Source organism: Oncorhynchus nerka, linkage group LG9a, assembly GCF_034236695.1.
Source record: "Oncorhynchus nerka isolate Pitt River linkage group LG9a, Oner_Uvic_2.0, whole genome shotgun sequence".
Classification (NCBI taxonomy): Eukaryota; Metazoa; Chordata; class Actinopteri; order Salmoniformes; family Salmonidae; genus Oncorhynchus; species Oncorhynchus nerka.
The window spans coordinates 47,307,790-47,322,158 of NC_088404.1; the positions used below are offsets into that span (position 1 = coordinate 47,307,790).

General features: G+C 42.2%; 1 protein-coding gene across 3 annotated transcripts in view; it reads right to left on the reverse strand.

Annotated features, from left to right (window-relative positions):
* Nucleotides 1-9,031: 9,031 nt before the first annotated feature.
* Nucleotides 9,032-14,369, reverse strand: part of pparab (peroxisome proliferator-activated receptor alpha b) — a 59,713-nt gene continuing 54,375 nt past the window's right edge. For all 3 annotated transcript variants that reach the window (XM_065022650.1, XM_029668386.2, XM_029668385.2), the window contains exon 7: nt 9,032-14,290. In XM_065022650.1, the coding sequence (XP_064878722.1) occupies nt 14,046-14,290 (245 nt within the window). In that variant the 3' untranslated portion in view covers nt 9,032-14,045. The remainder of the gene's footprint in view (nt 14,291-14,369) is intronic.

Below are 14,369 nucleotides of genomic sequence, written 5' to 3' on the forward strand. Positions count from 1 at the left end.
TTTATTTCATCAGACCAGAGGACATTTCTCCAAAAAGTACGATCTTTGTCCCCATGTGCAGTTGCAAATCGCAGTCTGGCTTTTTTATGGCGGTTTTGGAGCAGCGGCTTCTTCCTTGCTGAGCGCCCTTTCAGTTTATGTTGATATAGGACTTGTTTTACTGTGGATACAGATACCTTTGTACCAGTTTCCTCCAGCATCTTCACAAGGTCCTTTGCTGTTATTCTGGGATTGATTTGCACTTTTCGCACCAAAGTACATTCATCTCTAGGAGACAGAATGTGTCTCCTTCCTGAGAGTTATGTCTGTGTGGTCCCATGATGTTTATACTTGCGTACTATTGTTTGTACAGATGAATGTGGTACCTTCAGGCATTTGGAAGTTGCTCCCAAGGATGAACCAGACTTGTGAAGGTCTACAATTATTTTCTTGAAGTCTTGGCTGATTTCTTTAGATTTTCCTATGATGTCATGCAAGGAGGCACTGAGTTTGAAGGTAGGCCTTGAAATACATCCACAGGGACACATCCAATTGACTCAAATGATTAGCCTATCAGAAGCTTTTAAAGCCATGACATAATTTCTGGAATTTTCCAAGCTGTTTAAAGGCACAGTGAACATAGTGTATGTAAACTTCTGACCCACTGGAATTGTGATACAATGATATAATCTGTGAAATAAGTTAAATAATCTGTCTGTAAACAATTGTTGGAAAAATTACTTGTGTCATGCACTAAGTAGATGTCGTAACGGACTTTGCCAAAACTATAGCTTGTTAACAAGAGCTTTGTGGAGTGGTTGAAAAACAAGTTTTAATGACTCCAACCTAGGTGTACGTAAACTGCTGACTTCAACTGTATATTTGGGGAGTTTCTCCCATTCTTCTCTGCAGATCATCTCAAACTCTGTCAGGTTGGATGGGCTGTGTTGCTGCACAGCTATTTTCAGGTCTCTCGATTGATGTTAGATCGGGTTCAAGTCCCGGCTCTGGCTGGGTCACTCAAGGACATTCAGAGACCTTTCCCGAGTATAATGGCACAACGCGAGACCCAAATGCAGACACAGGAGGCAGATGGTTGAGCTGCCTCCTGCTCCGATATTTATTATACCAAAATGGGTTGGCAAAAGGCAGGTCGGGACAGGCGAGAGTTCATAAACCAGGTCCTAGTCCAAACAGTATGAGGGGATAGGCAGGCTCGAGTTCAGAACAGGCAGATTGGTCAGGCAGGCGGATTGGGCGTCAGGGCAGGCAAGGGTCAAAACTAGGAGGGCTAGGAAAAAACAGAGACTGGGAAAAATAGGACATTGGAGAAATGTTGGTTGACTCGGGAAAACAAGACGAACTGGCACAGAGGGACAGGAAACACAGGGAAAAATTCACTGGGGACTAATGGGGGAAATAGGACCTGGAGACAATCACAAAGACAGGTGAAACAGATCAGGGCGTGACACCGAGGCCACTCCTGCGTTGTCTTGGCTGTGTGCTTAGGGTTGCTGTTCTGTTGCAAGGTGAACCTTCACCCCAGTCTGAGGTCGTGAGCGCTCTGGAGCAGGCTTACATCAAGGATCGCTCTGTACTTTGCTCCGTTCATCTTTACCTTGAGCTTTATTACAGACAGAAATACAGGTTTACAATGTTTTTATGCAGATTTTAGAATATTCGCATGAAGGTCGGTCACCAATTGGATGGAAACCTATAGACACCCTAAAGACTGACATGTGTGCGAGTTCAGTGTCACATTGATCAGACTGGGGTTTAATATTTTCCCGGTATTTTACAAATGTTCCATCCCGAGAATAATCACTTTTCTCCTGGCTAACCAAATATTTCCCACCCAAACCGGAAGTGTCATTCTAAAGCATATAAAGCATATTAATATGTCTGGATTTGATTAGAGCTTTGAATACATATGATGAGCCCTACATTATACATTTTATGAGCCCAAGCTCAAAAAAGCCCAAATGATTGTGCTGTTATCCAAATACATAGCCTATAATATAGGCTACTACCCATTACGCGTGACAGAAAAACATAAAAGCCCATAGATAAAGCTATGTTCATAAAAAAGGTGACCCCCGAAAGCCGGATAGAGATGTGTAAAATAGGCGTGCGTCCAGTCCTTATAGTACTGTAGCGTTTGCTGCAGCAAATGTAGGGACCACCATAAAAATAAGTCCCCGATTTTATTGTGCAATCCCGGTCACTTTTAAAATGATTTGTGTATATACAGTATGCCTTTTTTTAACTGACAAATCAAATCAATCAATCAACCCTAACTGTGCAGAGGCAATTTGATGAATGGAAAGAGACATCTGTTAAAAAACACCAAAAAGGGTAATGACATTGTCAAGCCAAACAAATTTGTTGCATATATTATATATCATAATAAATATTGTATCAAAATGTTAAAACTCTGATTTTCCCCTGGCTGATCATTGTCTGCAACCGGCTCTGATCGTGAAGCAATGAAACAGGCAGAAGGAGTGAGCTCATCTGTGGTGGTCGGCTAACCTCAAGCCTCTGGCCCATAGCCCTGTGTGGCATCAGTTGTGCCACAAAAGCAAAGTCGATATCCACGTTTATTAACACTACAGTTATTGTTATTTGTAGTGTCGTTTATTCATGGATGGCAAGGGAAGCAATGCTTCCCCCAAAAATGTACCAATAATTATTTTTTTCCCGATAAAGTTATGTATCTTTCGTCTCTCTGTGTTTCAGAATTTTCCTTCAATTCGCAAGAGGCTGAATGTATCTCACAGGAGAAAGCATCCGAGTGAACGAAACAGCGCCCCTCTGTCTCTCTACGCATAGGCCATCTATCTGATGTTGTCTGGTCCAAACGGGTATGACATTGTTGCCGCCCGTAGCATTGAAGGAAAGGGAAGCATATGGCCACCCTTGAGAAAAAAGGTATGCAAATGAGCCAATCAGTGTTGAGCTAAACTGAGCAAGCTCATCTGTGAAAGCACACCAAAAGAAGTGTCAAGGGAAGCCAGCTTGGATTTGGCATCACTGCTATCAAATCCCTTTGAGAGCATATTTAATTCACAGAAAAACTAGCTAAAGTTGGCCCTTTCCTAAATAAGCCATGGATGGAGACAGGGATTTGTACGTGTGGTTTTACTTAATTATCCGTACTGGCCAATTATTATAACGGCAATTCTGATCCAACCATTACTTAATTTATTGTTGTGCCCCTGGCCTGAGAGGATGGAAGTTCAGTGATTTTACCCACGTACCGATACTGGTTATTTGTGGTCATAAATACTATTTTGAGGTAATTCTATGAAGGTGGAGGGTGTTCAATTTATTTGACAGTACAAAGGGAGGGTCATGTGAAAATGTGTTTTTTTAAAGTCTGTCCCTAAGAGGAAAGCCGCTAAATGGAGAGTTGAAAATAGTGAGAAGAGAGGGCCAGAAATCAAATGTTCAGGAAAGATTTAGTGAAGTGGTGAAAGAGCATGATAGCAGTGAATGAATGTTATGTGTGATGATTGTGATAAGCAATACAACTGTAGCCTGCTGTCGTTTTCACAGCTTTCTATGTCCTCGCAACCGGTAAAACGGCTGTCAATTGAACATTTTTCACAGAAAATATTTGTTTTGAATTATTTTGGGTGCGGGTGAACAAAAAGCTGACCCAGGCATTTGCATTTGTCCAAGATGCTAGTGGTGCCTGTTCAAGACATCCTTTGCAGTTATGTCTGAAGACCAGCAGATGGAGTCCTCAGTCTCAACATCCCATGGCCTCATAGACTCATATGGCCTTCTTCTTTGGGATTGGGTTGGCAGATCGCATCCAACATTTAAGGTGCATACACCGCCACCTACTGCACTGGAGTGTGAGGCCAGTCGCTGCCTAACTACATTAAATAAATTCTCTTCATTAGTCCCGTTCTTCTAAGAAAGTGAAATAGAGCCCTAGACACCACTTCCCTCCTCTTTCCTCCCCACTACACCACCCAAAACTGACTGCCGATCCATATACTGTACAAAGCACCCATAATCCAAAGATGTCCGGATCAATGCCTGGTACATATACAGCAATGTTTTTCTATCTGACCCCCAATCATATCCTGCCACTACAGGGGGTTGGTGGCACCTTAATTGGGGAGGATGGGCTCATGGTAATGGCTGGAGCGGAATCAGTGGAATGGTATCAAATACTTCAAACACATGGTTCAATGCCCCAATGCAATTGCCGGCCGTATTTCTCTCTCCCCCAGTCCGTTCCGGCAGTTTAGATCGGCTGGCTTTAGGACCATTTGGACGCCTCAGAGCCAGTGTAAATGCTGTTTGATTGGCTGGCTGCATCAATTGAACAACGCGGCTTGGGAGCGTGGTGAAACAGACGTGTCACAGTCTGAGTTTTTAATCTTTACATGACAAGGTCATGTAAGGCTATATCAATTACCATGTTAGAGGTTGGCTTCTTAGCGTTCATAGCAATGGTTATCATCTGTACGTAAATCACAGAAAATAGATGTTGTGGTGGCAGCTGCAGAGAAGTACTTGGGGGTACGAGATTTGACTTCATAAGAGTTACAGTGTGTGTTGAGTGGTGGTGTCCCGTCCTCCCAGTCCGATGGCATGGTGCAGGAGCAGATAGGGTCAAAGTAGTAGAATGGGGTAGTGGGTTTGAATGAGTCTAGGGCCGGTTGGAAGGGTGTTTTATTTTATTTGAATTTTTGTTGTTTTAAATCCATTATACTATAGTCCAGTAGGTGGTGGTAATGCAACATGTTGGATGCCAATAAGAGGTCTTCTCGGATCCACATGTACTTGAATACCCGAGACCCATTCTGGGACCTAAGCGGCTCCGCATCCAGACTTCTAAATAATGTCACAGGTCTGGGTGGGGTCTGATATTATTGGCACAGGTCTCGGGTATCTGTAATTATAACTGACCTGTCCGGAAGGGCCCGTACAGATCGAAACATGACTGCTGCAGGAGAGAGAAACTGTATAATTTATGCTGCTGCTCTTGCTTTTCACAAGAGTGGAGCGTGTAGCTTGTTGTTGGCCAATCAAAAGTCATCAAAGAGGAAATAGGCTACAGTCATAGAACCTTGCTCCGTGTGTGGCAAAAGTTAGGAGATATCTAATCCATGGAAGATGGAATTACAATGACAGAATTAAAAGTTAAAGGAGATAATGGTGCCGGAGGATATGGCTGCCGTTTTACGTTCTCCTAACCAATTGTGCTATTGTGTGTGGTTTTTCATGTTATTTGTAACTTATTTTGTACATAATGTTTCTGCCACCTTCTCTTATGACCGAAAAGAGCCTCTACTCACCTCGTACAGGAAAAAAAAAAAACTTTAACGAGTTGGATTCGAAGGATTTACTTCAGACACCCGACAAGGCCCAAATCCCTGTGATTCGCATGAGAAAGAGACAGAGATATTGGGGACGTAGGTCGGGTTGGTAATCAGCCTCCACCATCACTACTATTAGCCAACGTACCATCATTGGATGACATAATAGACTAACTACGATCAAAAATATACTACCAATGGGACATTAAAAATGGTCATATCAGCTGGCAGGTTTTACGCCGCTTCGGCAAGTTAGAACAGCCGCCTCCGGTAACACAAGGGGTGGTGGTCTGTGTATATTTGTAAACAGCTGGTGCATGAAATCTAATAGTAAGGAAGTCTCAAGGTTTTGCTCGCCTGAGGTAGAGTATCTCATGATAAGCTGTAGACCATTCTATTTACCAAAATAGTTTTTATCTATTGTGGCAGACCAGGAGGTTGGGTCAAAACGTTTACACAGATCAGACACGGACAGAGTAGGATTAGCTCAGTTTCAAAGGTGTTTATTAAAATAATAGTGCAAAAGAAAAGAATAGGTCTCCCCCAAGAGACCCTCTGCGGGATACCGTCTTCTTGGCTCCGGGTCTTGCTGTATCCTGTGGGGATCAAAAAGTGACCTCACTCATGTTACCTCTGCAACCATCCACAACTATACGGTAGTCCTTTCTTCCCCCACTCTCCCCTGTGTGCTGCCCTTCTGGCAGCTTTATGGGACTTGTACAGCTGGTGAGCGATCAGCCCTTGATTACTCATCAATCCCCAATCAGCCCTAAGTACTCCTGGCCAGCGAACACGTCAAGACTTGGCACGTCCAGCAGACGGAGCCATCGCCTCGTGATGTATACTCCGTCTGTCACCAGGCCTCGACGAGTCTCCCCCTGGTGGCTGACCTGCTGTACGCCACACTATATTCTTCGTAGCTGTCTATTTACCACCACAAACCGATGCTGGCACTAAGACTGCACTCAATGAGTTGTATACAGGCATAAGCAAACAGGAAAATGCTTATCCAGAGGCGGCACTCCTAGTGGCTGGGTACTTTAATGCAGGGAGACTTAAATCCATTTGACCTCATTTCTACCAGCATGTTAAATGTGCAAACAGAGGAAGAAAACTCTTGACCACCTTTACTCAACACACAGATACGCGTACAAAGCTCTCCTTCACCCTCCATTTGGCAAATCTGGCCATAATTCTATCCTCCTGATTCCTGCTAACAAGCAAAAACTAAAGCAGGAAGCACCAGTGACTCGGTCAATAAAGAAGTGGTCAGATGATGCAGATGCTAAGCTACAGGACTGTTTTGCTAGCACAGACTGGAATATGTTCCAGGATTCTTCCGATGGCATTGAGGTGTACATCACCTGAGTCACTGGCTTCATCAATAAGTGCATCAACACCATTATCCCAGAAAACCTAGACCCACTCCAATTTGCATACCGCCCCAACAGATACACAGATGATGCACTCTCTAATGCACTCCACTCTGCCGAGCAAGGAGGGCCGAGCAAGCCCCCATTCTCATCGACAGGGCTGTAGTGGAGCAGGTTGAGAGCTTCAATTTCCTTGGTGTCCACATCACCAACAAACTAGAATGGTCCAAACACACCAAGACAGTCATGAAGAAGGCATGACAATGCCTTTTCCCCCTCAGGAGACTGAAAAGATTTGGCATGGGTCCTCAGATCCTCAAAAGGTTCTTCAGCTGCACCATGGAGAGCATCCTGACTGGTTGTATCACTGCCTGGTATGGCAACTGCTTGGCCTCCGACCACAAGGTACTACAGAGGTAAGTGGGTATGGCCCAGTACATTACTGGGGCCAAGCTTCCTGCCATCCGGGTCCTCCAATACCAGGCGGTGTCAGAGGAAGGCCTGTTCTCTCTGCTACCACACGGCAAGTGGTACCGGAGCGCCAAGTCTAGGTCCAAAAGGCTTCTTAAACACTTCTAAAGCAGCTAATGAAATGTCTACCCAGACTATTTGCATTGTCCCCCTCCTTCTTTTACGCTGTTGCTACTCTGTTTATTATTTATGCATAGTCACTTTAACTCTACCTACATGTACATATTACCTCAATTCCCTCGACTAACCGGTGCCGCCGCTCATTGACTCAGTACTGGTACCCCCTGTATATAGCCTCATAGCCTTACTGTTCTTTTACTGCTGCTCTTTAATTATTTATTTGATCTATTTTTATATTTTACTTATCTATTTTTTACTTCACCCTTATTTTTCTTAAAACTACATTGTTGTTTAAGGGCTTGTAGGTAAGCATTTCACTGTAAGGTCTACACCTGTTGTATTCGGCGCATGTGACAAATAACATTTGTCAACATTTGATTCGATTTGATTTGAGAAGGAAAGGCTACAACGACCAAGACCCACTGGTAGGCTGCTACTTAATATTCTGAATGGAGTTGTAATTTGTAACTGTAGGATCAGAAAGCGCTGCAGCATAGTTAGCCTAGCTAGCTTAACTAGCGTCTCGGTTTGATGCAGTCCATGACTGACACCATGTAATCATTCAGTATTTGATAATTAATAACCTAGCCATGGTAGCTATGGTAGCTACTATAGCGTAAGTCAGCGTGGTTGGTTGTGTCACTCCTCCCCATGTCACTTGCTCACAGTACAGCCCCTGCCCTGCCTTCTAGAGCTGTACCTCTTGCACTTTATCAGCTCCGGTTAATAACGTAGCTTAAAATGTTTATTTTCTGCTGCTTCCCTCACTCGGATTGGATCTGACCAAGTCTATATGGAAACGGGCCTCGGGTCCGTTCGGAACAGGTCTCTATATTTAAAAAAAATGATGCTCATCAGGTCCGGGTGGGAAAGAACCAGGTCCATTTTGGAGCAGACCCAACGTTTTGGACCCGTGAATACCTCTTGGAGCAGACCCAACTGCTGTTAAACCTGATCTTAGAAGAAGAACAACTCAGTTGAGTTGATGAAAGCATTGCAGAGGTGGAAGATGGTTGGGTAACTTCGGTTTGACTTGACAGCCAACTTGAGAACTGTGGGAAGCGTTGGATTCCACATTGGCCAGCATTCTTGTGGAAAGCTTGTGATACATTGTAGAGTCCCTGCCCTGAAGAATTGAGGCTGTTCTGAGGGCAAACATGGCTGCAACTCCATATTAGGAAGTTGTTCCTAATGTTTTGTACACTCAGTGTATATCTCTCGTTGCTTGTTTTTATCTGTTCTACAAATAGCATGTAGAAATGCACTAAATTAGCTTAAACTTTCAAAAAAATCCTTGGACGGGGTGTTACCACTGAACATGTATCTAGCTTGAATATGGATCAATATGGATCTCTTCTAATGGATTTCAATAAATTAGGGCAGTAACAAATGTAAAGTTATTTAAAACATTGAATCGTAGTTCAAGACAATTTTCAAACGCTATTTGTGAAACAATTTGTTGATTTCCCATGGCCACCCATTTTTATTTATTTTGTTTTTTATTTAACCTTAATTTAACTAGGCAGATCAGTTAAGAACAAATTCTTATTTACAATGACGGCCTACTAAAAGGCCTCCTGCGGGAACGGGGGCTGGGATAAAAAAAATAATAATACATGACTGGTTCTTGGTGCCCCATTGGCCACCCCATCAACAAAAATCCTAGAATCGCCTGTTTCTTTCATATATTCAGCTCTCACCATCAATACAACGTTATTATTCACATAAAAAAATAGATGGACAATAATGTTGGATTTTAAAATCATTTTATTTTAAAGTCCATTCAAAGTCAACTTGTTTATTGTTTAAATGACTAAGATATACAGTACATTTGTCAAACATTTACAGTATTGATACAAAGCCACAGTACACATAAACCTCTAAAGATCATCTCCGGTATCTGTGCATGACACTAGCCATAAAAACACTGCATCAACTCCATGACATTTAGTAAATGAATACAGAATCAAAATCGTATTTCCTATATCTGATGCCCTCGTCATTTCTATGTAGTTTTATTTATTTGTTATTATTATTGCTACTATTATTTGTGTGCTGTATGGCAGTGCCCTATAAACTCAACAAGAAGAAGAGTCCCCCTCTATGTCCTAAACTACGACAACCTAAGGAAGACAACATTTTCCCTGATACTTGTCAAAAGTTGCTTGACAATTCAACACAAAATAATATACGTCACTAAGGGTAGCAGAAATCTCTAGTATTTGAACCATTATATTACCTTGTTTGTATTTTCACTATTGCAAGACAGAGATCTCTCTCATTTGGAAGATCGTGATTCCAAACAGTCATTGTGTTCCACAGATTCAACAATAATCCGTCTGCCTATCACAATTCTGATACCTTCCCTAATTCTGTCACTATGTCATATCCTCTCTTTGTGTATCTCTGTACTGTGTAGTGTCACATCCATACCAGCACCTTGGTGACACAGACCTGTGTGCATCTTTAGGGCTATACTGTATTGTGTCTAATGTTGTATGGCGTGGGTTAAGGCACGGGTTGTGTTTAATCACTAATGTGTTCAGTTCACCTGGCGATTCTAGAATCTAGATCCAGGTGGCAGTGGATTAAAGCATCGTTGCATTCTATGGAGGCCTGACATTCCCGAGGAATACATACTATAGAACTACCACTACAGGCAGCTTGAAATAATTCAGCCCTCTAACATATGGCATGATTATGGTTAAGTTAGAACATAGCAGTGAGCGAGGAGGAGAAAGGAAGCAGGCAAAAAGCTTGATACAATGGGAGCGTGGTAATAAACAATATACTGCATCTTATTGCTGTATTTTTCTTCAACTGCATTTGACTGTTATGAAATCGCTGTGCATTGTGTCTAAGTGGACAAGTTATGAGTGCATAATGTCGTATATATTTATCAATACAGAGAAGGGATATAATAGGGCCACAAAAACGACAAAACCGCTTGGCTTGAAGTACACGGAGAGGCAATTATGGAGCATTTATGTTGTGAATCGTGAAACTACGCGCTAAACATCTCCTCTACTATTTAATCTTCAACCTGAGATGACAACGTAGAAGGAGACTTGTAAGTACTGTATTATTACCAGTCTTAACGCTAATTATTTACTTCTGTCTGTTCAAGACAAAGATTATATCCAGATCACGTTGTCTAGTGAAAAAGTAGTGCCAATAACCCATAGCAGGTTTTGCGGTCAAGTCTTGATATTAACTATGAGTGCTTTTAGTATCCCTAAAGCTAAGCACAGCACACACTGTACATAACATGTTAACTCTCCCTCTATAGTGTGGGAATTAACAAAAGGAATGTCCCCATTGGGAATCAAATCTATGGTTATATCACCAGTTACTTAGTTACTCTTAGTTACTCTATTTACATTGCACTCTTCAACAGAACAATTTCCGATCTACTCATAGATATGCTTTAGCTTTAGTATAAAAATAAGATCCAACTCAATTATAACATGGTCAAATTAGGTAGGGCTTAAAAGAAAAAATCCCCCCAAATCGATATTGTGGTCTTTTTTTCATTAGTCCATGTCGGCAGTCAAATTTCCAAGATATTGGACTTCCAAGAAGCAAAGTGTCACTTGCCACATCATCATAATGATACAAAATGCATCATATGATGCGAAACACTTTGCTTCCTGAAAATCCTATATTTTAAAAACTTGACTGCTGACATGCAATACATTTTGGGACTGTATTAACAGTGGACTAATGAAATAAATACCCAAATATTTTTTGGTGTGGATTTGGCTTTTAAGCAAAAAACATACCTGCATTTCTGTACAATTGAAAACATTGAAAAGTATTTACCAGACAAAGAGGAATACAAAACATATCCAATATTAGTTCATATCTTGTAAACCTCCAGTTATAGTTGGGGCAAGCAATCACATAATCACTGAATCTATGTACAAAGCATTTATACAATGTGGTGCAGCGAGTGAATCTAGGTCCATTACATGAAACCAAATCATTGATTTATGGATTCAGATGAGAATTTGGTACGGTAAGCAAAGAACAAAAAACATTCCCTCACAGAAAATGCACTTAAGAACGTACTTCCGTCAGAAAAACATGCACACGTGAATGATTATTTCATTATGCTTTTGCAGCATTCCCATTAGCTCTGTGAGGGATCGATGGCTGGTTTGATGAAGCAGTTTTAGTGTGTCATCTCTACTAGATTCTAACATTAAGTTAGAAGTAAGTAAGTAAGTTGTCATCCATTAATATTTCAAAGCACGGAGAGAGCTGGGTTAGTTGACACTCCATATTATACCAGTTAGAGTTGAAAGGTGTGCTATTCTAGTTTGTAAGAAAAAGAGAGCGCAACAATGGTCATCTGTCATCAATCCAAAAGAAAGTATTATTGTTGTGTAGCATAATTCCCTGAACCTAAGGGCTCGGAAGATCTAACATTTAAAGGCAATGTTACCGCGTTTGCAGAGATTGCATTCACACTAAACGCTGCATTTGTCGGCTCTATCGGAAATGAACTTTAAATGTCATCCGAGCTGCAACGCAGATCTTCCACGCTACAGATTGATTCGGGCCCTCAATCTATGGGGCAAGAAAGAGGACCAAGCCAAACGAGGCACTGTGACAGAGAGAGAGCAAGAAAGGGAGAGAAGAGAGAGTAAGAGAGAGAGAGAGAGATGATTGAGTAAGAGAGTAAGTCAGATATGTGTAATGAGGGTGATAATATGAGTGAGAGAGTAAAATAACAGGCTTTCTGGTATTGCTTAAAATTGCTTGAAATGTGGTAAACCTGCTCTCAATCTGCATGTGTTAAGGTTTTAATGTAGTTTAACGTCGGATTAGACCTTTAATACCAGAACGCAAAACAAGATGGAGTGCCAAATATGTGGGGTTTTTTTCTCAAAAAGGCATAATTACGGAGGTACAGTATACCACATAGACTCATATCACATCTCGGAAGCATACTTGTGCTTTAGTGTTGCATTGTGGGTGCATTTACATAGTGAATCTCTGACAGTGGTCTTTTCTGAATGTCTGTTTTATGAAGAAAATCAAACTACTTCCAAACAAAATGTCCTGATAGAGCCATGTTCTGAAGGGTGGGGGAAACACTATTGACATGGTAGTTTGTTTGCCTTTGTTTGTGAAAGTACTGAAAAAAAATCGGTTAAAGTTAATTGAGTTTCACATTGGTTTTATGAAATGAATATAATGCGTACCAAAGCCTCCCTGTTAGAGTTTGGTCTAGATAGGAGAGGAAAATGAGACGGATGGGAAGGGACGTGAAAACCATCCCTATACACCACATGGGGAATAATTCTCTGTAGAATGACTGAAGAGTAAACTGATGTTGGAACAACGGAGGCCTGTTGAGGCCAAGAGTGTGTCTGTCCAACTGAGGCTGTGGGTCTTGCGTCGAAAATAGCAAAGGACAGAATATTCAGAGAGATATAGAGGGAGCAATTACTGAAAATCTTTAGCCTCATCCATGATAACATAAGTGAACATGACCATGTTAAATCAATGGCTAAATTATAGTTATAGTTTTTTTTTCAGAGGAATCCCATTGATAATACATGATTTGTTATCGCCTAAGCAGGTGAAAGAATTTGATAAGGCACAGGAGAGCTTTCCCAAAATGAATGAAGCAATCTGTTACATTTACTTGTCCTGTGAGTTGGATTTTGAGCCGCTGCAGCTGCATCTGAGGGACAATGGTCTGGTACAGTATGGTGCATTAGGAAACTGACCATGCAATCCCATGACAGATGTAGGATCTTAAATCACTCTTTTAGTCGCTGAGAATTTTCCTGCACAGCAGGAAATGCAAACGTGTAAGGTAAAAGGTTTCTAGCGTTTGCAATTTCTCCTTTTACATTTCAGACTTGATTGGCACTAACGGAAAAGGTATCAACCCCGACAGAAAATGTCCATGAATTATGATTCACATTTCCTGTTGCTGCAGAAGTATTATCCTGCTGTAGCAAAACCATCTCAAATAAAAAACCTACATCTGTACTTCACTGGGGGAGCACAGCCAATCACTGAAAAAGCTGCCTTGCTGTGAGACACAGTCACTCACATCTAAAATCTGTAGTCGGCATTGAAGTCACTTGGGTGTCTTTACTGCAAAGTAGGTGGGCATCACTATCATTCTTTCCTCTCGCTCTCACGTTCGGTACAAAAAGGCATAGTTATAAACATACCGCTGAAGTGGTGTTCTGAAGAGTAAGTTCTGCTGTTCTTCACTCTAGTGCCGGAGTACGGCTCAGTGCAGGCCCCTTTAAGCGTGTACCTAAGCAGGGATTCTGGCGGTTATAGTCTGACTGAATCTTACTTACCCAAAACAGAAATGTATTATTTGATCTGTGTACTCCAGCCCGATATATGTTCTCGGATAAACACTAGGATAGGACAGGAGACTCAATTCAGCCCCACACTGCCCCTCCACACACGTAATATGGCCCTAGAGGTCCATGTAGGAGTAGTGGACCCTGCAGGTGCCCCAGAATAGTGTCCTGTAGTTCTGTCTTGTCCTGTGATGTCTGGGCCTCATAAACACCAATACTCTCGCTGCTGAGAAACACGAGCAACCCTGTATCTGGGGGTTCAGTGGTTCAACCCTATCACCGTGGGACAGTTCAGATAGACTGTTCACGCCTGCGTCCCTAAAATGGCAGACCACCTCTTTTCTAGGCTCAGTACATGTCCCCAAAATAGAGGGTGAGGTGTGTGTTCTCAGCCCCCAGCCCTTCTCCCTGGGCTCAATATCTCAGTACATGTCCCTATAGATCTCCTGCAGCAGGGGGTGGAGTGACGTGTCCTCTGTCTTCTTGATCTCCTGGACCAACTGCGCATGCTCGGTGACCAGTTGACGGAGGTCGGCAAGTTTCTGCAGCAGATTGGGGAAGAGGAAGGTGTCGTCTGGGTGGTTGGCCAGCAGGTGGAGCTGCAGCACCTGAACAATGTTCTCCTGCATGCACTCGATGTGGGTCACGTTCACCAGGCCAGGGCGGTCTGAGGGAGAGAAAAAAGGAGAGGAGAGTTAGAGAAAGGATTGATTGGCATTGAGGGGACTAGCAAATCCATCAAGAAG